At 42.2% G+C, this 26,902-nt stretch overlaps 1 protein-coding gene across 1 annotated transcript in view; it reads right to left on the minus strand.

Moving 5' to 3' along the window:
• Positions 1-1,912: 1,912 nt before the first annotated feature.
• The window catches only part of tbx22 (T-box transcription factor 22), a 200,424-nt gene continuing 175,434 nt past the window's right edge, over positions 1,913-26,902 (minus strand). Inside the window, exons 4-8 of the mRNA XM_065274872.2 lie at positions 3,843-4,017; positions 3,574-3,741; positions 2,741-2,805; positions 2,511-2,551; positions 1,913-2,343 (exon numbers count right to left, since the gene is read on the minus strand). Of these exons, the coding sequence (XP_065130944.1) occupies positions 1,913-2,343; positions 2,511-2,551; positions 2,741-2,805; positions 3,574-3,741; positions 3,843-4,017 (880 nt within the window). The remainder of the gene's footprint in view (positions 2,344-2,510; positions 2,552-2,740; positions 2,806-3,573; positions 3,742-3,842; positions 4,018-26,902) is intronic.

Consider the following 26,902-nt stretch of genomic DNA (forward strand, 5'->3'; position numbering starts at 1 on the left):
ACTCGCAAAAGGTCTATAGACACCTAATTCTAAATTTGTTACATTTCGACTACAAATATGATCCACTTTTAATAAAGATTAATGTTCCCACGGGTGAAATGCTCCTTTAAGGTACAGATTAGTGGGAGAAAGCTATTCTTAAAGTGTTTTAGATGTGTAATGAAAGCAGATTTTTTAAATTACAACTGTCATTGCTTAAGTAATGTTATGAAACAACACATGTCTTGCAGAATGTACAGTGCATGCCCCCATTTCCTTAACTGCTTCAGCCGTACTATGTTACATATGTGATATGAGAAGAAGCAGAGAAGTCACCCGATAGATAGATGTACTGGATGAACAGGTTTCACTCACACATACAGCTACACAAATAATTTTTTGTAAGGCACACTCTGTGTTTATTTATGTCACGAACACTCAAAAACATGGGTCTTCAACCGGGGGTCCGGGCCCCCAGGGGGTCCGTGACGGAACTGCAGGGGGTCTGCCAAATGATGTTCAACAACAAGCTATTTTTTGCTTAAAACGTAAAATATATGTACAAAACGTTACATGTCCTCTTTAAGTTGTGCACGTGCGTGGCCGCATAGGTTTGAAGGCGCGCGTTCAGTTTAGCCAGCGGACCAAAATAAAATATCTAAAGATTATAAATGTCCACTCAGGAAGCAGCAGTAGCGACAGATAAGTCATCATAAAACAGGTAAATCTTATGTGTGTCTTTCTTTCAGAATGTCATTCTAGAATCAGTGCGACGTGTTGTCTCATCTATATTACTGAACTTGGATGGCTGTTTCACGCGGTTCAGATTTAAAGCGCTAATTCAACAGGCAAATGACACCACACCGCGTCTGCATTTTAAACTGTGACAAAACTATCGCTCGCATTTAAAAATTTATGAAACACGCGCCGTGATGGTGCTTTGTGCAAGATTCATAGTCAGGTTGAAATCCGCCTCTCAAAAAGTTTCCCCAAAGAGATGCGCTCGGACTCGTTGCATGTTGATCTCCTGAGTCTGATATGAAGCTATACAGAAAATAAACCTGCGTTACTTAAACTCGTGACAATGATGATACAAGAGAAAGGCAACAGACCTCAGAATTATAAAGTAGCACAACCTCTATCCCCACCAGAATAGACAGTCTTTGTGCCATTCACCATGATCAGTCATCTTTATAAACTGAAAGCCCTTGTCCAATTCACAGTAAAATGAAAATATATTACACTGCAAATACCTTAAAATAATATTATATTATTATTATTATTATTATATAAATATAAAAACTTAATCTACTTTAACAAAAAAATATGCATTTTAATATAGTATGGCTGTGTGACAATATGGTTTGTTTCTATTTATAAAACAGTTCCAGTCCTTGATTCTGATTGGTCATCAGTTGTACTTTACTCCACTTTGCGTTGTGCCTAATACGAAAAGGCAGACTCTCGTACCTTACTGATTACTTAAATATCTTTGTTTTACACATTTAGTATTAGGGGGTCCCTGCTCCATGCCTCTCTAATCTAAGGGGTCCCCGACCCAAAAAACGTTGAAGACCCCTGCTCAAAAATATATGAAACACTAACGATTGTCAAAACCATTTTCTTTTGTGTTGCATGCAAAGCAAGAAAGAGCTTAATTTTCATTCTGTTAAATGGAGGTTTGCACCCTAAATTGTCACTTACTCCTACTTACCATTAGCAGGGAGACATCAACAACATCAGTCCAACCAAGCAAACAAGACAAAGGGGTAACCCAAAACAACAATAAAAAGGACTTATGGTCATAACGTGAAAGGTGAATAGTGAACAGTGAGAAAGGCAATCTGAACATGGTGAAGGCATGGCTTAGATACGCAATAAACAGGAAGTCAGTGACAGCTCTCACCCTATTAATTGCAGTCAGAGTCAACTATTAATGCCATTCATAAGCATTTGGTGCACTTTTACCATCACCCAGGTGTAATTGATGAGTAGTGGAGAAATGGTGACTCATGGGTAAACCGTAGCTGTACAGATTAGGAGAAATAAAGGCTGATGAAATATTGTTATTTTGACCTGGATGGTCTCCATAGTCACAACTGGTCTGAATCTTCGGGACAGGAAACAGAGTAAGGCCTGTGGTGGTAGAATTCTGGAGGCAGTGATTCTTACAGCTGTATCCAGGCTTTACTTGGAGCGTAGACATCAAAGGACTATATGTGACAACGTTGCTTGAAGGAAAGGTCATGCAGTATTGTGGAGCTGAGAATGGGATGGGATGGGGTGCAGTTGAACAGGAGTTGGGCAAGAGGGTTTTCAGCAATGAGGTGATACAGAAACTTGATGAAGATTCAGAAACTCTGCCTGCAGTAAGGCAAACACAATGTGAGATGTCTCCCTTGATTCAAACGCTTGGTAATGAGTTTAAACTTTCAGATAATACTTGCAGTATCAATTAAACAAAAGTGACTTATGGCTTTTGATATAAAAGGATTGGAAATCAAGGTTCAAGGAACCTTGGGTATGAATACCTTCACATGGGTATAAACTCACAACCCCATCCAACATGGCCCTAAAATAAAGCATTGAAATAAAGAATGAGAGAGTAAAGTTTACAGTCGCAAATATGTACACACAAGTTATCACAAGTCATAAAATCAATTCAGAAATAAGTAACACAATAATGAAATAGTCTCGATGTAAAAAAAACCTTTGCATATATGTTTAATATTAATGGTTTACGGTTAATAACTTCCACTACCTGTTTCGTCCTGAGTCCCTGAAGCCCTTTGCAAATGGATTTCTTTCAATCTTCAATTTTGTTATCTTAAATTCAGTACAAAAGTAAAAAAAAAAAAAACGGTTTATAAGCAAAACATTCAATGTAACTGGCTTGCACAAAACTCAATTAATGAAATTAATTGCCATTAATAACAACAAGAATACTTTACGGAACATCTTAACGTTTTAATGGAAACAAGGTCATCTGATGGTATAAAAAAAATCTAATGCTTAGCATCACTAATTGGCTTACATTGGTCACAAACCACTTAAAGCTGTGACCATTGAGTGCATAAAGTGTCCATATACAGTTGTAACCAAAGCTATAACTTGTGTGATTCCTTTAAAGGGACTTTCATAATTAATGTACTTCATTAAAACAATCAGTTTTGAATAAAACTCCATGGGTCAGTTTCCCAGACAAGGTTTAGATTAATCCAGTACTAGGGTTTAGTTATATTAGGACAATTAAGTAGTTTTTACAAACATACCTTGCAAAAATATTATTGTTGTGTATCTTGAGACAAAACCATGGCACTTTATATATTTTAGATACGTCAGTGCAATGTGTTTTTAAATTAAGGCAGCTCAAACATGCATTTTAGTCTGAGCCCTGTCTGGGAAAGGTGACTTGACTTGTTCATATGGTAGAATTTTTTTAAAGAAAAATTCCAAGTTTTGGTCCCCACTGTTTGCCAAAGGAAATAAAACGAGAAAATAAAAGCATCAACCACCTGATGCTGAACATGTTCACATTCAGATCTTGTTTTTTAAGTTTTAAATAAAGAAAACTGTTTTATGATTATCTGTTACCTGTTGGTTCTGATAGGCTGTAACAGTGGTAAATTGTGTCTCAGGAAAAGAGAAAGTGTGCACGCCATCCACTGGCAGCAATGGATGCCTCTGTGACAGATCAACACGAGGACTGTGCAGAATAAGGTGAATGCGTGGCTTGTACTTATGCATGGACTGCAAGACAATCTGAATTTGAAAATCACATTAGACACATTTTATTTATACTATTAAATGAATGTTGACTAAACCATTGAATTTTTATAGTGATATATGGAGAAGAAACCCACATAGCCTTTGTCATCTGTTTCATTGTTGGTGAGCTTAACATGATCAAAGCAGATAACCTGACGCATCCACTTCTCTCCTGAACATGGTGAATCGGGGTGTATGTACAAACAGGGGGAGATAAGAGAATGATCCGTGTTTCCAGCCACCATCCATTGAGAGCTGTGATACACATATCTGTGGAATCCAAGATAACATAACATTATTCACTATGGTGCGGATTCCTGGACAGAGCTTAACCCCCTGGCGCCGCGTTTTGACGTGTTTTCTCCTTATCTTACAACTTAAAATACTCGATTATTAATAATCATACACTTACGTGTTTGACATCATTTAAAACTGTGAAGGGTCTTCTTTAATATGTTTACATTCACAATAACAACAGATCTTTGTGTTTTTGTCAAATAAAGAAAATAAACAGGGTGCGCATTCAGACATTTCTGTCTCCGCCAGCTGTCTCTCAAAACACGTTACAAAAATCAATTGAAACTCCATGCATACTCGTCACACAAATAAATGTCTAATTTTAAACAAACTAATTATAATCGAAAACAAATATTTCCTGTTTATATAATCTGCATTGAAGTAAAAAGAGTACCGTTTTTCCTGGTTGAGCTCATTATCTCTAATGCGGTCACGCCCACAGGCGGTTCCAGCTGTTCACGTGGTAATGAACAGATGAGCAGTTTAAACCATAACAAACAAAGTGTAAAGTTGTATCAGATTTAAAGACTTTCCCGCATGTTTGTATTCTAAACTTTATACACACACGTGAGGAATATCTTCATTTATGTCTGGACATTGAGGAAGAGAAGCGTTTATTTTTAACGTTACCTAAGAAGAAGAACAATGGAAGACGCAATGGAGGAGGATATATTCCTGAAGAAACTGTAAGTCATTTGTCTTCATTTATATTTGCTATCATGTAATATGCTTATGGCTTGTGCAGTTCAGCCTACATAAGCGACCCCAGCAGACTGCACGCTGCGGATTGAAAAACTTTTGCATTGTTTACAAACGAGGACGGATAATGCCAGATAACTGTTACATGCCGTACAGGGATAAACACAGTAATTCACATTCGTATACTTGATGGAAACTTTCAGTAAGGCTGCACTGCAGGATCTTTTAAGTGTGTGCTGTAATGTGATTCCATATATTGTTTACATGCAACGCAATTCCATACATTGCGCTTTACAAGCGACACCGTTTTTTATGAGCGCCGCGTTGTTTACGCAGAGACGCGAGTACTCGCGCACATGGTCGACATATGCAATGTGTTTTTAAAGTCATACGCAATTACAGAAACGCTTTAAAAACAGAAACTAGACGATCAGTCGATGGGCATCTCAAACAGCTTTTTATAAAACTAATCACTGCAGATGTTTATCTGAGATGTTCTGAGTCTGCATCCCTCTCATCAGTAAAAAACTATGAAGTGGAAAAACATATTCACACTTTTTGGACATAAAGTTATATGATAACATGAGCCACATGAAGTTTACAGCTCTGTTGTGTATCAGTTTCTTATACAAGTTAAGTTTTTGAATAGGGTCCAAATAAACTGAAAAGTTCCCACTGACCTTCATTTCTATTTTGATTATATTGTTAACTTCTTATAAACCTCAAACAAACATGTTTACATTTGTCCTCACATTCTTTACTGTAGTTCCCTCCCACATTCCTGCCTAAAGGCTCATTATGCAGCTCATTATGCAAGTCTTTGTTTGCTCAGCTGTCAATCAATCCTTCTCTCATACAGCCCCTCTAAACAGAAGTGTTTTACAATTTCTAAATCAAAATATTGTTTTATGTGAGTGAGTAGGCAGAATGATTTTCACATCATTTTAAAGAAAAAACTCTAGACTACTAGATTCTAATCTCTTGTTAGAACATGTTTAGTATGGGTTTTGTAGACTTATATCAGTGACTTAAAAATTTTGCTTTTTTTAAAACCACACATAAACATTTTTCTCTCAAAAAATACAAAGATGTACATACATCTAGCTCATATTATATTGTAGCCCAGTTTGTGCTGAACGCAGTGTTATGAGACACTTGCTATTATTATGTTTTAAAGCAACTGAAAAAAGACCAAATGTAAGAGCATGTCAGAACCTCTGCCAGTGTCCTAAAATTGTCGGACCCCAGAGGGTTAAGACTAGTACCAGACTGAAGTGCATGTTTGAGCTTAATCTAAACCCTGTCTGGGAAACTGCCCCTATATTTTAGGGCTGCACGATTAATTGCATGAAATTGTCATGCGCATCTTCGTCGGTAAATCCGGTTCCCTTTCAGTAGGTCACTACGACGTCACTTTGATGACCAACGAATTGGGAGCTCACTAGAGAGACCAATCTGCTTTGAGTGTAACTAGAAAGAACCAATGAACATTTGCATGCAGCATTAAATACAGCTGGCAGAATTTAACTTTTCGCATCGGAGCCAAGCAGTTGTGTTCTGCTACTGCTGACAGTTTTTGGAGAGAGCTTTTCTGTTGGCTTCCTGAATGCCCCCATATCCCAGGCCGACCCCTTCGGTGAAGTGGTCAAGTGATTCGCTCAGCAGTTTTCGGCCACCCAAAAGCAGACTGAGACCATCAATCACATCCTGCCCCGGCAGAAAGCCTCTGCACCCCATGAGAGAGAGACGCTAGGCTGCGTGCATCGTACATCGGAGCTCCATCGAGTTCATCAACTAAATCCTATTTTCTTACTATCTTGGTCCTATTTATATAATATAACTTATTAGTTTATCTTAAGAATGCTTTACCGTGACGATTATTGAGCAGTACTACCCCCTGAAACAATTTATCACGAATACACACCCAGTGTTAGCATATAGCCCGCTAGCATCAACAAACAGTGCTGGCTTGAAGCTAGCATTTGCCGATCTAATGGCGGATTCATCTGATGTGTGCTTTTGAGACCTGTCCTCACCTGATCAGGAAGCTGTGGAGGAGTTGATACCCGGTTTTCGCAGATCCAACGCGAGGTACAGCGCCCAATTCACCATGGCTCCAGACGTCCACAAGCGATCGAGGCGTGCAACAAGTGAGCACCCCACGCGATGCAGCTTCACGGACCGCGTTCGGGTGAATGGAGACGCCATCGCCCAGCATGAAAGCGGTATGACTCTGCTTGTTACTGTAACATGTACTACTTGCCACATGTATAGTTTAGCTTCTGCCGTTAGCATAGAGGGGTTTCCATGCACTAAGTGTACTGACGTAGTAAGGCTGACTGAGAAGGTTGATGAACTAGAATCGCTCATACAAACCCTAGTTGAGGATAGTAAGACCGCTATGTCAATATTACAAATACTGTATAGAGCGAGCATAGTGTTAAACGAAATACTAATGGTTCGGTTCCGACATCAGATGCAAATGTTAATATTACAAATACTGTATCGAGCACGCATAGTGGCTCAGTTCCGACATCAGAGTCAAGTCGACGGGCTAACTGGGTGACTGTAATGCGACATAGTTATATACGGCGTCCATCTAAGACCCCTACGATAATTTCTAATAGATTCGATCCCCTAAGCAGCACACCAGCTGAAACGTCTGTTAAAAGTGCCCTGGTCATTGGAGATTCTATACTCAGGAACACTAACATTGAGGCAACAACCACCATAGTCAACTGTATACTGGGAGCCAGAACGTCTGACATTAGATCCAAACTTAAAGTGCTGGCTAATGCTAAGCGCAAGTTTTCTAAGATTGTTATTCACGCTGGCACGAATGACACCAGGCTCCACCAGTCGGAGATCACCAAAGATTCTATTAAAGAGATGTGTGAAATTGCAAAAACAATGTCAGACAATGTAATATGCTCTGGTCCCCTCCACGTCCCTACCGGGGAGATGAAACGCACAGTAGATTAGTGTCACCTCACGGCTGGATGTCAAAGTGGTGCCCTCAGCACCGATTTCATGAACTTCTTATCCAACAAAATTATGGCTATTAGGGAAAACATCGTAGCTACCCAAGCAGCCACCACTCTACCCATTCGTTCATTTAACACTAGATTACCATACGAACATCTTGATTCATTTAAACCTACTTCAATAGATGAGCTCTCTAAACTAGTCACATCATCCAAATCATCGTCCTGTATATTAGATCCCGTTCCCACAAAACTACTTAAAGAGTTATTTCCTGTAGTGTCAACCCCGGTCCTAAATATTTTTAACTCATCGCTAGAAATAGGATACGTTCCAACAGCTTTCAAACTAGCAGTTATTAAACCGCTGATTAAAAAACCACAGCTTGATCAGGGAGAGCTTAATAACTTTAGACCAGTCTCAAATCTCCCTTTTCTTTCGAAAATATTAGAAAAAGTAGTGGCAAGCCAGTTACGCACATTCTTGACAAATAATAGTACATATGAAAAGTTCCAATCAGGATTCAGGCCCTACCATAGCACAGAGACAGCGCTTTACATCTCCTCACATCCTAGCGAAACCCAGCAGTTTGCTAAACTAACAGACTGCATTAGTGATATTAGGGAGTGGATGGCACATAACTTTCTTATGCTAAACTCCAATAAGACTGAGATACTTATTATTGAACCGAATCGCTACAAACATAATATGTCAGATTACAAGTTGCACATAGATGGCTGCACTGTGGTGCCATCTTTCACAGTTAGGAACTTAAGTGTGATGTTCGACAGCTACTTATCCTTCGATAGTCATATCACCAACGTCTGCCGCACAGCATTCTTCCATCTTAGAAATATCTAAAAAATACACCATATACTGTCTACATCTGACGCAGAGAATCTTATCCATGCTTTTATGACCTCTAGATTAGACTATTGTAACTCGCTACTCGGGGGATGCCATGCAAATCAGGTAAACAAGCTTGATGAGGTAGTTCAAAACACTTCTGCAAGGGTACTTACTCGCCCTAAGATGTAAGACCACATAAGCCCAATTATCTTAATCTCCGCTTAATATATATATATATATATCCCAAGGGTATTTTCCTCCTAGGACTTTTTTATTTCCCTGGTTAAAAAGCCTAGGGTTTTTTTCTCCTAGGGTTTTTTTTTAACCCGGGGAGGCAGCCTTCTTGGGCTTAATTTAGCATCCTCTTCTATACGTTACATTAGTAATATGCTCGCTTATAATGTTGAATCATAGCTGCAGCAAATTTAACTCCTTATGCTATCGTGTATTATGTTGTGCTATCTGTCATTTTTCTGTGCTTTTTACTGCTTCTATTAATGTAAAGCTGCTTTGAAACAATTAACTATTGTGAAAAGCGCTATATAAATAATATTGAATTGAATTGTCCACGGGTCGCAGCGCCTCAGCCGGCTCATCGCCGAGGGCGTTCTCCTTCATCCACCCCTGCTCCCGTACAGCAGCAACCACCATCCAAGCAGCGTCGTGGAGCCGGGTGTGGGAGGGCCGCCCAGCACATCCAGCCCCCCGTGAAACCTGGCAGCAAACGCAAGGGGAAGCGGCCCTGAGACGGGCGACCTAGAAATGGTGGAGACTGCTCTTGGGAGTGGAAAATCCTGTTTTTTTGTTCATTTCTGTTCCACTGCTGGCTCTTTAGCTGGAGGCACCGAAATAAAAAAAATCAGTTTCCTCCATCTCTAGGTCTGAAGAGGGCTCGGAGAATGATGGATAGTACAGACCTGTATCATCTTCATCCACCTCTGTTGCCAGTGGAGACAACTGGACGTTTGAAGGACTGGACAGGGTATCTTCACGATCCATTTGTCCAAATATGGAGTCAGGTCAGTGCCAAAACACACACACTCACACCCCGCCTCTGGGACTCAACGGAGAGCCCCGACTTGAGTTCCTGTACTCTGTTGAGCTGCCCCACTGCAGGTATGTCTGTGGTGCCGTTGGTCCAGCTGGTTCAGTATCTGGGGGCATGGTTAACCTTCCCAAGCACGTTCCGCTGGCTCCTTTGCATTGTCAGACTCAGCTATGCAATACAGTTCACCTGGCCCCGCCCAGGTTCAGGGGCATCCAGTTCACTGCAGTGAAACATGCAGATGCTCACGTTTTGCGGGCAGAGATTGCGGTCCTACAGACTTACTTCATTGTACCCAAGAAAGGAGGTGGGTTACCTTCATACTCCGTGGACAGACCCCTCGTTTATTCGGGTTGGTGTGACCTTGGAACAGGTGCCCAGGCATACCGTTGTATTCACAGATGTTTCAACTACAGGCTGCGCCCAGCTGCACTGGCACATCAATTGCCTTGAGATGTTGGCAGTACGTCTTGCACCGAACCTCCTAAAGTGGCGGTTATGGGGCAAAGACGTGCTAGTCCGCACAGACAGCACTGCGACCATAACGTACATCAACTGGCAAGGTGGTCTACGCTCCCAGCACATGTCACAACTTGCCTGCCATCTCCTTCTGTGGAGTCAGAAGGATTTGAGGTCGCTTTTTAGCCATTCACATCCCGGGCACACAGAATCACATGTCCGACACGGTGACTCCACCCCGAGACGGTCCAGCTGATTTGGAGTTAGTTCGGAGCTGCACAGGTAAACCTGTTTGAGTCTCCAAAGACCCCTCATGGCATGGACGCACTGGCACACAGCTGGCTGCAGGGCATACACAAATATGCATTTCCCCCAGAGAGCCTTCTCACACAAACATTGTGCAAAGTCAGGGAGGACGAGGAGCAGGTGTTGCTAGTTGCACCCTACTGGCCCAACTGAACCTGGTTCCCGGAACTAGTTCTCCTCGCAAAAAAACCCACCCTGGCGCTTCCCTTTAAGGAGGGACCTCCTCTCTCAGAGACGGGGCATCTTATGGCACCCACGTCCCGGATCTCTGGTTACTCCATGTATGGTCCCTGGATGGGACATGGAGGTTCTGAGTGGGCTACCCCAGCAGGTAGTGCACACCATCACTTCAGCACGAGCGCCGTCTACAAGACATGCTTATGCTTTGAAGTGGAACCTGTTTGTCGACTGGTGTCCTCCCCGTGGAGAAGACCCCCGGAAATGCTCGGTCAGTGTCGTGCTCTTGCCGCATGGGTTGGAGCGTTGGCTGTCCCCCTCCACTCTTAAGGTGTATGTTGCTGCAATCTCCGCCCACCACGATCCCATAGCAGGTAGGTCGGTAGGTATGCACAACCTGGTCGTCAGGTTCCTTAGGGGGGCGAGGAGAATAAATGCACCCCGTCCTCCATCTATACCCTCTTCGGACCTGTCCCTGGTGCTTAAGTCAGTGCAGCTCAAGTTTCTGTCAATGAAAACTTTGCTTCTGGCTGCACTGGCTTCAATAAAGAGATTAGGGGACCTGCATGCTTTTTGGGTCAACAATTTGTGCCTCAAGTTTGGGCCTGCTGACTTCTATGTGATTTTGAGACCTTGGCCCAGCTACGTGCCCAAGGTTCCTACCACTCCTTTTAAGGATCAGGTTGTAAACCTGCAGGCGCTGCATTTGGCGTCCATATGTAGCGACGCTCTGGATTTCATGTGTGTATATTCTGCAATATAGCCTGAGCCCACGGTTTCCCTGGCAGAGCCTCTCTGACATCCCTGTGTGGTGTAGTCTCTTAAAGCCACCCCAGAGACTTTGATATGCAGTAAAACCCTTGACGGTTATTCCATATTGTCTTTTCCACTGTAGGACCTCCTTAGGAGGCCGACGCTTCCGCAGTGTTCCCTTACTCGCCAGAATGAGTACGCTTCCCAGTGTTATGTAAGTGTCACTTGGCCTCCTCTGTGTAAGGCCCTGTCCTGGCGACACTATAACAAGAGTCCAGGATGTCACTTCCCCTCACCACGGTTACTGTACCATTGCTGAGACGGCCGGGGTTCTTATGCTCGATTCCTCAGCGAAAAATTAAATGCAGTATAGCTGCTGGCTGTATTTATATTCTCCCGGCGGGGTGGCCGACATATGCAAATACTGCATGCCAATGTTCATTGGCTCTTTTTAGTTACACTCGAAGCAGATTGGTCTCTCTAGCGAGCTCCCAATTCGTTGGTCATCAAAGTGACTTCTCTGTTCCCTACCTTCAGGGAATGAGGGTTACATCCGTAACTGAGACGTTCCATGATAAGTAGTAACTTACTACACAGATCCATGGTTTACTGACAAGCTAGGCAACATCGCGCTCATATTTGTGGACTAATCACCTGTGATAATGAACGTGATATTGCCTAGCTTGTCAGTGAACTACAGCTATGTGTAGTAAATGCCACTCTTTCTGAAGGCAGCATATATCAATTTACTACTAATCACGGAACTTTACTGATGAGATGCACAATTGTGCATGAAATTTCATGCGGTTAATCGTGCAGCACTACAATATTTGAAACAAAAAATTATACATTACAAAAGATAAAAAGAAATCATTGGGGGTAATTTGGTGGCCTGGAAGTGCAAAACAATAACTAGCAAAACAAATTACAAATCTTAAAAAAGTGAGAACACACGATGGAAAATCTAATAACAAAATAAGAAGGAAACGCTAGGTAATTTTGCAAGACAAGTACCAATTCAGAAAAAACAACAATGTTGTTATATATACTCTTCATAAACAGGGTATATTTAAAAATGTTATTTAATACTTTACTCAGTACCATATTTATAAACATATGCAGGGCCGTTTCAAGATATTTGGGGGCTCTATGCAAAAGAGTGAAGTGAGGTCCCAAGTCCTGCCTCAGGAAATTCTTTTAAATTCAGATGGGAATTCTTGTATTCTGGTGCATTATAAGAGTCATGAATTACTCTGTAGTACGCTACACAAAGTGGCCACTAGAGCGTAGTAAAGGACACAGTGTCTTCAATGAGGCATTGTTGATGGGAATGACATAATTTGATTAATGTTTATTTTTTGTCAACAAGGCAAAAACAAGGTAAAAAAGTATAATTATTAATATTATTATTATCAAATTATTATTATCATCATCATCATATAAACTGTCTTCACATTATGCAGAGCAGTGTTTTAATCTTGAGCTATACAATTTATGTTGAATTAAAAGAAATGTATTAAAATTATGTATAACAAACTATTTTAACAACATTTTACAACAAGGATTTTTTGTCAAAGAATAACCATCCAAAATTAAGAGGTTTAGCAACGCTTGCGGACTTTAGCTCGCACAATCACATCACCAACGGAAATTGAAAGCCTGCGTACACCTATAATGTAACCGGACTTGATGGAATATTAGGGCCCGAGCACACCGGGGTGTGAGGACCCTATTGTTTTTGCTCCGTTTATTATTAGGGCCCGAGCACACCGGGGTGCGAGGACCCTATTGTTTTTGCTCGGTTTATTATTATTATTATTATTATTAGGGCCCGAGCACACCAGGGTGTGAGGACCCTATTGTTTTTGCTCCGTTTATTCTTCTTCTTCTTCTTCTTCTTCTTCTTCTTCTTCTTCTTCTCCGAAATGGATCGCATTTTTGAGGGCCTAAACATACCCGAAAACTCATGAAAATTTGCACACGCGTCAGAAGTGGCGAAAATTTACATGTAGTATAGGCGTCAGAAGTGGGCGTGTAAAAATGGCTCGATAGCGCCACCTGCAAAATTTCAAGAGAACAGCCCCCCCACTACGAAAAACTTACAGATACGAAATTTGGTAGGATCATCTATTACTCCAAGACCTACAAAAAAGTCTCTTGGAGCTAAGCTCTAAACCCCACAGGAAGTCAGCCATTTTGAATTTTCTCTGTCATTTTTTGACATTTCCAAGCGTCGTACTTTAACGAACTCCTCCTAGAGATTTAATCCGATCATCATCATATTTGGTCAGTATCATCTAAAGGCCTTTGCGATGCTAAATTGTGGAGCTTTTGACTTTTCATTGGAGGGCGTGTCCGTGGCGGCCTGGCAAAGTGTAATGTTTCGCCATGAAACAGGAAGCTGATGTAATTCAGGCATACATTGTCCGATCTGCCCCTGACTTCACACGTTTGATAAGGGTCCAGGCCTGAACACATCAACATGGCATAATTCAGTAACACTCATAGCGCCACCTAGAGGCAGCAGGAAATACCATGTTTGACGCTGTGACTTACTGCTCCTAGGTATTTAACCATATCAACATCATATTTCACCAGTGTAATCTCCAGACCTTGTGTGATGATAAAAAGCAACGACCTTGACTTTTCATTAAAGGGCGTGTCCGTGGCGGCCTGGCAAAGTATCGCTAATTGAATCGCATTTTGACAGGCTAAACAACCTCAAAAAGTCATAAAACGTTGCACACACGTCAGAAGTGGCAAAGTTTACATGTGGCATAGGCGCCAGAAGTGGGCGTGCAGAAATGGCTCGATAGCGCCACCTGCAAAATTTCAAGAGAACAGCCCCGCCGCTACGAAAATCCTACAGAAACGAAATTTGGTAGGGTCATATATCACCCCAAGACCTACAAAAAAGTCTCTTGGAGTGAAGCTCTAAACCTCACAGGAAGTCAGCCATTTTGAATTTTTGCTGTGATTTCTGTGCAAATTTTGTCATTTCCAGGCTTCGTACTTTAACGAACTCCTCCTAGAGATTTTGTCAGATCGTCATCATATTTGGTCAATCTCATCTAAAGGGCTTTGCAATGTTAAATTGCGGAGCGTTTGACTTTTCATTGGAAGGTGTGTCCGTGGCGGCCTGACAAATTTCAGCGTTTTCGCCATGAAACAGGAAGTTGTTATAACTAAGGCATACAATGTCCAATCTGCCCCACACTTCACATGTTTGATAAGAGTCTTGGCCTGAACACATTTCAATGCCAATATTCAGCTTCAGTCCTAGCGCCACCTAGAGGTAGCAGGAAATGCCTTGTTTTACGCTGTGATTCACTGTTCTCAGAGATTTAATCAAATCATTATCATATCAGGTGAGACTGATCTTAAGCCCTTTGCGATGATAAATTGCGAAGATCTTGACTTTTCGTTGAAGGGCGTGTCCGTGGCGGCCTCGCAAAGAGTGATGTTTCTCCATGAGAAAGCTGTTGTAACTCAGGCATGCAATGTCCGACCTGTCACAGACATCATACGTTTGACAAGGGTCCTGGCCTCAACACATCAATGTTACAACAATCAAATACAATCATAGCGCCACCTGCTGCACAAAGGAGGTGTGGCACTTCAAAGTTCCTTTGAATATCCGCCTATATTTACCCACTGCATTTTAAACCCCCTGGTTCATTGCTTTACTAAGGCCATAGAGTGGCGGTGCACATGCGTGCGAGGGCCCTTCCATCACTGCTTGCAGTTTTAATTAGGGCCCGAGCACACCGGGGTGCGAGGACCCTATTGTTTTTGCTCGGTTTATTATTATTATTATTATTATTATTATTAGGGCCCGAGCACACCAGGGTGTGAGGACCCTATTGTTTTTGCTCCGTTTATTATTATTATTATTATTCTTATTCTTCTTCTCCGAAATGGATCGCATTTTTGAGGGGCTAAACATACTCGAAAACTCATGAAAATTTGCACACGCGTCCGAAGTGGCGAAAATTTACATGTAGTATAGGCGTCAGAAGTGGGCGTGTAAAAATGGCTCGATAGCGCCACCTGCAAAATTTCAAGAGAACAGCCCCGCCGCTACGAAAATCCTACAGATACGAAATTTGGTAGGGTCATATATCACCCCAAGACCTACAAAAAAGTCTCTTGGAGTGAAGCTCTAAACCTCACAGGAAGTCAGCCATTTTGAATTTTTGCTGTGATTTCTGTGCAAATTTTGTCATTTCCAGGCTTCGTACTTTAACGAACTCCTCCTAGAGATTTTGTCAGATCGTCATCATATCTGGTCAATCTCATCTAAAGGCCTTTGCGATGTTAAATTGCGGAGCTTTTGACTTTTCGTTGGAAGGTGTGTCCGTGGCGGCCTGACAAAGTTCAGCGTTTTTGCCATGAAACAGGAAGTTGTTATAACTAAGGCATACAATGGCCAATCTGCCCCACGCTTCACATGTTTGATAAGAGTCTTGGCCTGAACACATTTCAATGCCAATATTCAGCTTCAGTCTTAGCGCCACCTAGAGGTAGCAGGAAATGCCTTGTTTTACGCTGTGATTCACTGTTCTCAGAGATTTAATCAAATCATTATCATATCAGGTGAGACTGATCTTAAGCCCTTTGCGATGATAAATTGCGAAGATCTTGACTTTTCGTTGAAGGGCGTGTCCGTGGCGGCCTCGCAAAGAGTGATGTTTCACCATGAAACAGGAAGCTGTTGTAATTCAGACATACATAGTCCGATCTGCCCCCAACTTCACACGTTTCATAAGGGTCCCGGCCTGAACACATCAACATGGCATAATTCAGTATCAGTCATAGCGCCACCTAGAGGCAGCAGGAAATACCACCTTTTATGCTGTGACTTACTGCTCTTGGAGATTTGATTATATCAACATCATATTTCATCAGTCTAATCTCAAGACCTTGTGTGATGATAAATAGCAACGACCTTGACTTTTCGTTAAAGGGCGTGTCCGTCGCGGCCTCGCAAAATATCGCTAAATGAATCCCATTTTTGACAGCCTAAACGAGCTCAAAAAGTCATGAAACCTTGCACACATGTCAAAAGTGGCGAATATTTTCATGTGATATAGGCTTCAGAACTTGGGGTGTTAAAATGGCTCTATAGCGCCACCTACAAAAATTCAATAGAGCAGCCCCCCCCCGCTACGTTAATCGCACAGATACGAAATGCGGTAGGATCATGTATCACCCCAAGACCTACAAAAAAGTCTCTTGGAGCAAAGCTCTAAACCCCACAGGAAGTCAGCCATTTTGAATTTTCTCTGTAATTTGAGTGCAAATTTTGCCATTTCTGGCCTTCGTATTTCAACAAACTCCTCCTATAAATTTAATCAGATAATCATCATATTTGGTGAGTGTCATCTAAAGGGCTTTGCAATGCTAAATTGCGGAGATCTTGACATTTCAATGGAGGCTGTGTATGTTGCGGCTTGCCAAATTTCTGTTTCTCAATGAAACAGGAAGTTGTTCTAACTCAGGTTTAAAATGTCCAATCTGACCCACGCTTCACAAGTTTGATAATTGTCCTGTCCTGAACACATCAACATGGCAATATTCAGTAAAAGTTATAGCGCCACCTGCTGGAAGCAGGACATGACATGTTTTACACTGTGATTTACTGCTCATTGAAATGTATTCAGATCATCATCATATTTGGTCAGTCTGAACTTAGGGACTTCACAATGATAAATTGTGAAGATCTTGACATTTCGTTAAAGGGGCGTGTCCGTTGTGGCCTATCAAAGTTTGATTTTTCGCCATGAGAAAGCTGTTGTAACTGAGACATGCAATGTCCGACCTGTCACAGACATCATTTTTGAGGGCCTAAACATACCCGAAAACTCATGAAAATTTGCACACGCGTCAGAAGTGGCGAAAATTTACATGTAGTAGAGGCGTCAGAAGTGGGCGTGTAGAAATGGCTCAATAGCGCCACCTGCAAATTTCAAGAGAACAGCCCCCCTACTACAAAAAACGTACAGACACGAAATTTGGAAGGGTCATCTATTACTCCAAGACCTACAAAAAAGTCTCTCGGAGCTAAGCTCTAAACCCCACAGGAAGTCAGCCATTTTGAATTTTCTCTGTCATTTTTTGACATTTCCAAGCGTCGTACTTTAACGAACTCCTCCTAGAGATTTAATCCGATCATCATCATATTTGGTCAGTATCATCTAAAGGCCTTTGCGATGCTAAATTGCGGAGCTTTTGACTTTTCATTGGAGGGCGTGTCCGTGGCGGCCTGGCAAAGTGTAATGTTTCGCCATGAAACAGGAAGCTGATGTAATTCAGGCATACATTGTCCGATCCGCCCCTGACTTCACACGTTTGATAAGGGTCCAGGCCTGAACACATCAACATGGCATAATTCAGTAACACTCATAGCGCCACCTAGAGGCAGCAGGAAATACCATGTTTGACGCTGTGACTTACTGCTCTTAGGTATTTAACCATATCAACATCATATTTCACCAGTGTAATCTCAAGACCTTGTGTGATGATAAAAAGCAACGACCTTGACTTTTCATTAAAGGGCGTGTCCGTGGCGGCCTGGCAAAGTATCGCTAAATGAATCGCATTTTGACAGGCTAAACAAGCTCAAAAAGTCATAAAACGTTGCACACACGTCAGAAGTGGCAAAAATTTACATGTGGCATAGGCGCCAGAAGTGGGCGTGCAGAAATGGCTCGATAGCGCCACCTGCAAAATTTCAAGAGAACAGCCCCGCCGCTACAAAAATCCTACAGAAACTAAATTTGGTAGGGTCATATATCACCCCAAGACCTACAAAAAAGTCTCTTGGAGCGAAGCTCTAAACCTCACAGGAAGTCAGCCATTTTGAATTTTTGCTGTGATTTCTGTGCAAATTTTGTCATTTCCAGGCTTCGTACTTTAACGAACTCCTCCTAGAGATTTTGTCAGATCGTCATCATATTTGGTCAATCTCATCTAAAGGCCTTTGCGATGTTAAATTGCGGAGCTTTTGACTTTTCGTAGGAAGGTGTGTCCGTGGCGGCCTGACAAAGTTCAGCGTTTTCGCCATGAAACCGGAAGTTGTTATAACTAAGGCATACAATGTCCAATCTACCCCACACTTCACACGTTTGATAAGAGTCTTGGCCTGAACACATTTCAATGCCAATATTCAGCTTCAGTCCTAGCGCCACCTAGAGGTAGCAGGAAATGCCTTGTTTTACGCTGTGATTCACTGTTCTCAGAGATTTAATCAAATCATTATCATATCAGGTGAGACTGATCTTAAGCCCTTTGCGTTGATAAATTGCGAAGATCTTGACTTTTCGTTGAAGGGCGTGTCCGTGGCGGCCTCGCAAAGAGTGATGTTTCGCCATGAGAAAGCTGTTGTAACTCAGGCATGCAATGTCCGACCTGTCACAGACATCATACGTTTGACAAGGGTCCTGGCCTCAACACATCAATGTTACAACAATCAATTACAATCATAGCGCCACCTGCTGGACAAAGGAGGTGTGGCACTTCAAAGTTCCTTTGAATATCCGCCTATATTTACCCACTGAAATTTCAATCCCCCTGGTTCATTGCTTTACTAAGGCCATAGAGTGGCGGTGCACATGCGTGCGAGGGCCCTTCCATCACTGCTTGCAGTTTTAATTAGGGCCCGAGCACACCGGGGTGCGAGGACCCTATTGTTTTTGCTCGGTTTATTATTATTATTATTATTATTATTATTTATTCTTCTTCTTCTCCAAAGTGAATCGCATTTTTGAGGGGCGAAACATGCTCGAAAACTCATGAAATTTTGCACACATGTCAGAAGTGGCGAAAATTTACATGTGGTATAGGCGCCAGAAGTGGGCGTGTAAAAATGGCTCGATAGCGCCACCTGCAAAATTTCAAGAGAACAGCCCCCCCGCTACGAAAAACGTACAGATACGAAATTTGGTAGGATCATCTATCACCCCAAGACCTACAAAAAAGTCTCTTGGAGCGAAGCTCTAAACCCAACAGGAAGTCCGCCATTTTGATTTTTTGCCTTGATTTTTGTGCAAATTTGGTCATTTCCAGGCTTCATACTTTAACAAACTCCTACTACAGATTTAATCCGATCATCGTCATATTTGGTCAATCTCTTGTAAAGGCCTTTGCGATGTTAAATTGCGGAGATCTTGACTTTTCGTTGGAGGGTGTGTCCGTGGCGGCCTGACAAATTTCTGCATTTTCGCCATGAAACAGGAAGTGGCTCTAACTCAGGCATACAATGTCCAATCTGCCCCACGCTTCACATGTTTGATAAGAGTCTTGGCCTGAACACATTTCAATGCCAATATTCAACTTCACTCATAGCGCCACCTAGAGGTAGGAGGAAATACCATGTTTTACGCTGTGATTTACTGCTCTTAGAGATTTAATCAAATCATCATCATATTCGGTCTGACTGATGTTAAGCCCTTTGCGATGATAAATTGCGAAGATCTTGACTTTTTGTTGAAGGGTGTGTCCGTGGCGGCCTGGCAAAGTGTGATGTTTCACCATGAAACAGGAAGCTGTTGTAATTCAGACATACATAGTCCGATCTGCCCCCAACTTCACACGTTTCATAAGGGTCCCGGCCTGAACACATCAACATGGCATAATTCAGTATCAGTCATAGCACCACCTAGAGGCAGCAGGAAATACCACCTTTTATGCTGTGACTTACTGCTCTTAGAGATTTAACCATATCAACATCATATTTCATCAGTCTAATCTCAAGACCTTGTGTGATGATAAATAGCAACGACCTTGACTTTTCGTTAAAGGGCGTGTCCGTCGCGGCCTCGCAAAATATCGCTAAATGAATCCCATTTTTGACAGCCTAAACGAGCTCAAAAAGTCATGAAACCTTGCACACGTGTCAAAAGTGGCGAATATTTTCATGTGATATAGGCTTCAGAACTTGGGGTGTTAAAATGGCTCTATAGCGCCACCTACAAAAATTCAATAGAGCAGCAACCCCCCTCGCTACGTTAATCGCACAGATACGAAATGCGGTAGGATCATGTATCACCCCAAGACCTACAAAAAAGTCTCTTGGAGCAAAGCTCTAAACCCCACAGGAAGTCAGCCATTTTGAATTTTCTCTGTAATTTGAGTGCAAATTTTGCCATTTCTGGCCTTCGTATTTTAACAAACTCCTCCTATAAATTTAATCAGATAATCATCATATTTGGTGAGTGTCATCTAAAGGGCTTTGCAATGCTAAATTGCGGAGATCTTGACATTTCAATGGAGGGTGTGTATGTGGCGGCTTGCCAAATTTCTGTTTCTCAATGAAACAGGAAGTTGTTCTAACTCAGGTTTAAAATGTCCAATCTGACCCACGCTTCACAAGTTTGATAATTGTCCTGTCCTGAACACATCAACATGGCAATATTCAGTAAAAGTTATAGCGCCACCTGCTGGAAGCAGGAAATGACATGTTTTACACTGTGATTTACTGCTCATTGAAATGTATTCAGATCATCATCATATTTGGTCAGTCTGAACTTAGGGACTTCACAATGATAAATTGTGAAGATCTTGACATTTCGTTAAAGGGGCGTGTCCGTTGTGGCCTATCAAAGTTTGATTTTTCGCCATGAGAAAGCTGTTGTAACTCAGACATGCAATGTCCGACCTGTCACAGACATCATACATTTGACAAGGGTCCTGGCCTCAACACATCAATGTTACAACAATCAATTACAATCATAGCGCCACCTGCTGCATAAAGAAGTAGTGGCACTTCAAAGTTCCTTTGAATATCCACCTATATTTATCCACGGAAATATCAATCCCCCTGGTTTATTGCTTTACTAAGGCCATAGAGTGGCGGTGCACATGAGTGCGAGGGCCCTTCCATCACTGCTTGCAGTTTTAATTATTATTTATTCTTCTTCTTCTCCAAAGTGAATCGCATTTTTGAGGGGCGAAACATGCTCGAAAACTCATGAAATTTTGCACACATGTCAGAAGTGGCGAAAATTTACATGTGGTATAGGCGCCAGAAGTGGGCGTGTAAAAATGGCTCGATAGCGCCACCTGCAAAATTTCAAGAGAACAGCCCCCCCGCTACGAAAAACGTACAGATACGAAATTTGGTAGGATCATCTATCACCCCAAGACCTACAAAAAAGTCTCTTGGAGCGAAGCTGTAAACCCAACAGGAAGTCCGCCATTTTGATTTTTTGCCTTGATTTTTGTGCAAATTTGGTCATTTCCAGGCTTCATACTTTAACGAACTCCTCCTACAGATTTAATCCGATCATCGTCATATTTGGTCAATCTCTTGTAAAGGCCTTTGCGATGTTAAATTGCGGAGATCTTGACTTTTCGTTGGAGGGTGTGTCCGTGGCGGCCTGACAAATTTCTGCATTTTCGCCATGAAACAGGAAGTGGCTCTAACTCAGGCATACAATGTCCAATCTGCCCCACGCTTCACATGTTTGATAAGAGTCTTGGCCTGAACACATTTCAATGCCAATATTCAACTTCACTCATAGCGCCACCTAGAGGTAGGAGGAAATACCATGTTTTACGCTGTGATTTACTGCTCTTAGAGATTTGATCAAATCATCATCATATTCGGTCTGACTGATGTTAAGCCCTTTGCGATGATAAATTGCAAAGATCTTGACTTTTTGTTGAAGGGCGTGTCCGTGGCGGCCTGGCAAAGTGTGATGTTTCACCATGAAACAGGAAGCTGTTGTAATTCAGACATACATAGTCCGATCTGCCCCCAACTTCACACGTTTCATAAGGGTCCCGGCCTGAACACATCAACATGGCATAATTCAGTATCAGTCATAGCGCCACCTAGAGGCAGCAGGAAATACCACCTTTTATGCTGTGACTTACTGCTCTTGGAGATTTGATTATATCAACATCATATTTCATCAGTCTAATCTCAAGACCTTGTGTGATGATAAATAGCAACGACCTTGACTTTTCGTTAAAGGGCGTGTCCGTCGCGGCCTCGCAAAATATCGCTAAATGAATCCCATTTTTGACAGCCTAAACGAGCTCAAAAAGTCATGAAACCTTGCACACGTGTCAAAAGTGGCGAATATTTTCATGTGATATAGGCTTCAGAACTTGGGGTGTTAAAATGGCTCTATAGCGCCACCTACAAAAATTCAATAGAGCAGCCCCCCCCCTCGCTACGTTAATCGCACAGATACGAAATGCGGTAGGATCATGTATCACCCCAAGACCTACAAAAAAGTCTCTTGGAGCAAAGCTCTAAACCCCACAGGAAGTCAGCCATTTTGAATTTTCTCTGTAATTTGAGTGCAAATTTTGCCATTTCTGGCCTTCGTATTTTAACGAACTCCTCCTATAAATTTAATCAGATAATCATCATATTTGGTGAGTGTCATCTAAAGGGCTTTGCAATGCTAAATTGCGGAGATCTTGACATTTCAATGGAGGGTGTGTATGTGGCGGCTTGCCAAATTTCTGTTTCTCAATGAAACAGGAAGTTGTTCTAACTCAGGTTTAAAATGTCCAATCTGACCCACGCTTCACAAGTTTGATAATTGTCCTGTCCTGAACACATCAACATGGCAATATTCAGTAAAAGTTATAGCGCCACCTGCTGGAAGCAGGAAATGACATGTTTTACACTGTGATTTACTGCTCATTGAAATGTATTCAGATCATCATCATATTTGGTCAGTCTGAACTTAGGGACTTCACAATGATAAATTGTGAAGATCTTGACATTTCGTTAAAGGGGCGTGTCCGTTGTGGCCTATCAAAGTTTGATTTTTCGCCATGAGAAAGCTGTTGTAACTCAGACATGCAATGTCCGACCTGTCACAGACATCATACATTTGACAAGGGTCCTGGCCTCAACACATCAATGTTACAACAATCAATTACAATCATAGCGCCACCTGCTGCATAAAGAAGTAGTGGCACTTCAAAGTTCCTTTGAATATCCACCTATATTTATCCACGGAAATTTCAATCCCCCTGGTTTATTGCTTTACTAAGGCCATAGAGTGGCGGTGCACATGAGTGCGAGGGCCCTTCCATCACTGCTTGCAGTTTTAATTAGGGCCCGAGCACACCAGGGTGTGAGGACCCTATTGTTTTTGCTCCGTTTATTCTTCTTCTTCTTCTTCTTCTTCTTCTTCTTCTTCTCCGAAATGGATCACATTTTTGAATGCCTAAACATACCCGAAAACTCATGAAAATTTGCACACGCGTCAGAAGTGGCGAAAATTTACATGTAGTATATGCGTCAGAAGTGGGCGTGTAAAAATGGCTCGATAGCGCCACCTGCAAAATTTCAAGAGAACAGCCCCCCAACTACGAAAAACTTACAGATACGAAATTTGGTAGGATCATCTATTACTCCAAGACCTACAAAAAAGTCTCTTGGAGCTAAGCTCTAAACCCCACAGGAAGTCAGCCATTTTGAATTTTCTCTGTCATTTTTTGACATTTCCAAGCGTCGTACTTTAACGAACTCCTCCTAGAGATTTAATCCGATCATCATCATATTTGGTCAGTATCATCTAAAGGCCTTTGCGATGCTAAATTGCGGAGCTTTTGACTTTTCATTGGAGGGCGTGTCCGTGGCGGTCTGGCAAAGTGTAATGTTTCGCCATGAAACAGGAAGCTGATGTAATTCAGGCATACGTTGTCCGATCTGCCCCTGACTTCACACGTTTGATAAGGGTCCAGGCCTGAACACATCAACATGGCATAATTCAGTAACACTCATAGCGCCACCTAGAGGCAGCAGGAAATACCATGTTTGACGCTGTGACTTACTGCTCTTAGGTATTTAACCATATCAACATCATATTTCACCAGTGTAATCTCAAGACCTTGTGTGATGATAAAAAGCAACGACCTTGACTTTTCATTAAAGGGCGTGTCCGTGGCGGCCTGGCAAAGTATCGCTATCTGAATCGCATTTTGACAGGCTAAACAAGCTCAAAAAGTCATAAATCGTTGCACACACGTCAGAAGTGGCAAAAATTTACATGTGGCATAGGCGCCAGAAGTGGGTGTGCAGAAATGGCTCGATAGCGCCACCTGCAAAATTTCAAGAGAACAGCCCCGCCGCTACGAAAATCCTACAGATACAAAATTTGGTAGGGTCATATATCACCCCAAGACCTACAAAAAAGTCTCTTGGAGCGAAGCTCTAAACCCCACAGGAAGTCGGCCATTTTGAATTTTTGCTGTGATTTCTGTGCAAATTTTGTAATTTCCAGGCTTCGTACTTTAACGAACTCCTCCTAGAGATTTTGTCAGATCGTCATCATATTTGGTCAATCTCATCTAAAGACCTTTGCGATGTTAAATTGCGGAGCTTTTGACTTTTCGTTGGAAGGTGTGTCCGTGGCGGCCTGACAAAGTTCAGCGTTTTCGCCATGAAACAGGAAGATGTTATAACTAAGGCATACAATGTCCAATCTGCCCCACACTTCACATGTTTGATAAGAGTCTTGGCCTGAACACATTTCAATGCCAATATTCAGCTTCAGTCCTAGCGCCACCTAGAGGTAGCAGGAAATGCCTTGTTTTACGCTGTGATTCACTGTTCTCAGAGATTTAATCAAATCATTATCATATCAGGTGAGACTGATCTTAAGCCCTTTGCGATGATAAATTGCGAAGATCTTGACTTTTCGTTGAAGGGCGTGTCCGTGGCGGCCTCGCAGAGTGATGTTTCGCCATGAGAAAGCTGTTGTAACTCAGGCATGCAATGTCTGACCTGTCACAGACATCATACGTTTGACAAGGGTCCTGGCCTCAACACATCAATGTTACAACAATCAAATACAATCATAGCGCCACCTGCTGCACAAAGGAGGTGTGGCACTTCAAAGTTCCTTTGAATATCCGCCTATATTTACCCACTGAAATTTCAATCCCCCTGGTTCATTGCTTTACTAAGGCCATAGAGTGGCGGTGCACATGCGTGCGAGGGCCCTTCCATCACTGCTTGCAGTTTTAATTAGGGCCCGAGCACACCGGGGTGTGAGGACCCTATTGTTTTTGCTCCGTTTATTATTATTATTATTTATTCTTCTTCTTCTCCAAAGTGAATCGCATTTTGGAGGGGCGAAACATGCTCGAAAACTCATGAAATTTTGCACACATGTCAGAAGTGGTGAAAATTTACATGTGGCATAGGCGCCAGAAGTGGGCGTGTAGAAATGGCTCTATAGCGCCACCTGCAAAATTTCAAGAGAACAGCCCCCCCACTACGAAAAACGTACAGATCCGAAATTTGGTAGGATCATCTATCACCCCAAGACCTACAAAAAAGTCTCTTGGAACGAAGCTCTAAACCCCACAGGAAGTCGGCCATTTTGGATTTTTGCCTTGATTTTTGTGCAAATTTGGTAATTTCCAGGCTTCATACTTTAACAAACTCCTCCTACAGTTATAATCCGATCATCATCATATTTGGTCAGTCTTATCTTAAGGCCATTGCGATGTTGAATTGCGGAGATCTTGACTTTTCGTTGGAGGGTGTGTCCGTGGCGGCCTGACAAATTTCGGCATTTTCGCCATGAAGCAGGAAGTGGCTCTAACTCAGGCATACAATGTCCAATCTGCCCCACACTTCATACGTTTGATAAGGGTCTTGGCCTGAACACATTTCAATGCCAATATTCAGCTTCACTCATAGCGCCACCTAGAGGTAGGAGGAAATACCATGTTTTACGCTGTGATTTACTGCTCTTAGAGATTTAATCAAATCATCATCATATTTGGTCTGACTGATGTTAAGCCCTTTGCGGTGATAAAATGTAAAGATCTTGACTTTTCGTTGAAGGGCGTGTCCGTGGCGGCCTGCCAAAGTGTGATGTTTCGCCATGAAACAGAAAGCTGTTGTAATTCAGACATACATGGTCCGATCTGCCCCCAACTTCACACGTTTGATAAAGGTCCCGGCCTGAACACATCAACATGGCATAATTCAGTAACAGTCATAGCGCCACCTAGAGGCAGAAGGAAATACCATCTTTTATGCTGTGACTTACTGCTCTTGGAGATTTGATTATATCAACATCATATTTCATCAGTCTAATCTCAAGACCTTGTGTGATGATAAATAGCGAAGACCTTGACTTTTCGTTAAAGGGCGTGTCTGTGGCGGCCTCGCAAAATATTGTTAAATGAATCGCATTTTTGACAGCCTAAACGAGCTCAAAAAGTCATGAAACGTTGCACACATGTCAAAGGTGGCAAAAATTTACATGTGGCATAGGCGCCATAAGTGGGCGTGTAGAAATGGCTCAATAGCACCACCTGCAAAATTTCAAGAGAACAGCCCTGCCACTAAGAAAAACCTACAGATACGAAATTTGGTAGGGTCATATATCACCCCAAGACCTACAAAAAAGTCTCTTGGAGCGAAGCTCTAAACCCCACAGGAAGTCGGCCATTTTGATTTTTCGCTGTGATTTCTGTGCAAATTTTGTCATTTCCAGGCTTCGTACTTTAACGAACTCCTCCTACAGATTTTATCAGATCGTCATCATATTTGGTCAATCTCATCTAAAGGCCTTTGCGATGTTAAATTGCGGAGCTTTT

This window comes from Paramisgurnus dabryanus, chromosome 16 (genome assembly GCF_030506205.2).
Source record: "Paramisgurnus dabryanus chromosome 16, PD_genome_1.1, whole genome shotgun sequence".
In the NCBI taxonomy this organism is placed as follows: domain Eukaryota; kingdom Metazoa; phylum Chordata; class Actinopteri; order Cypriniformes; family Cobitidae; genus Paramisgurnus; species Paramisgurnus dabryanus.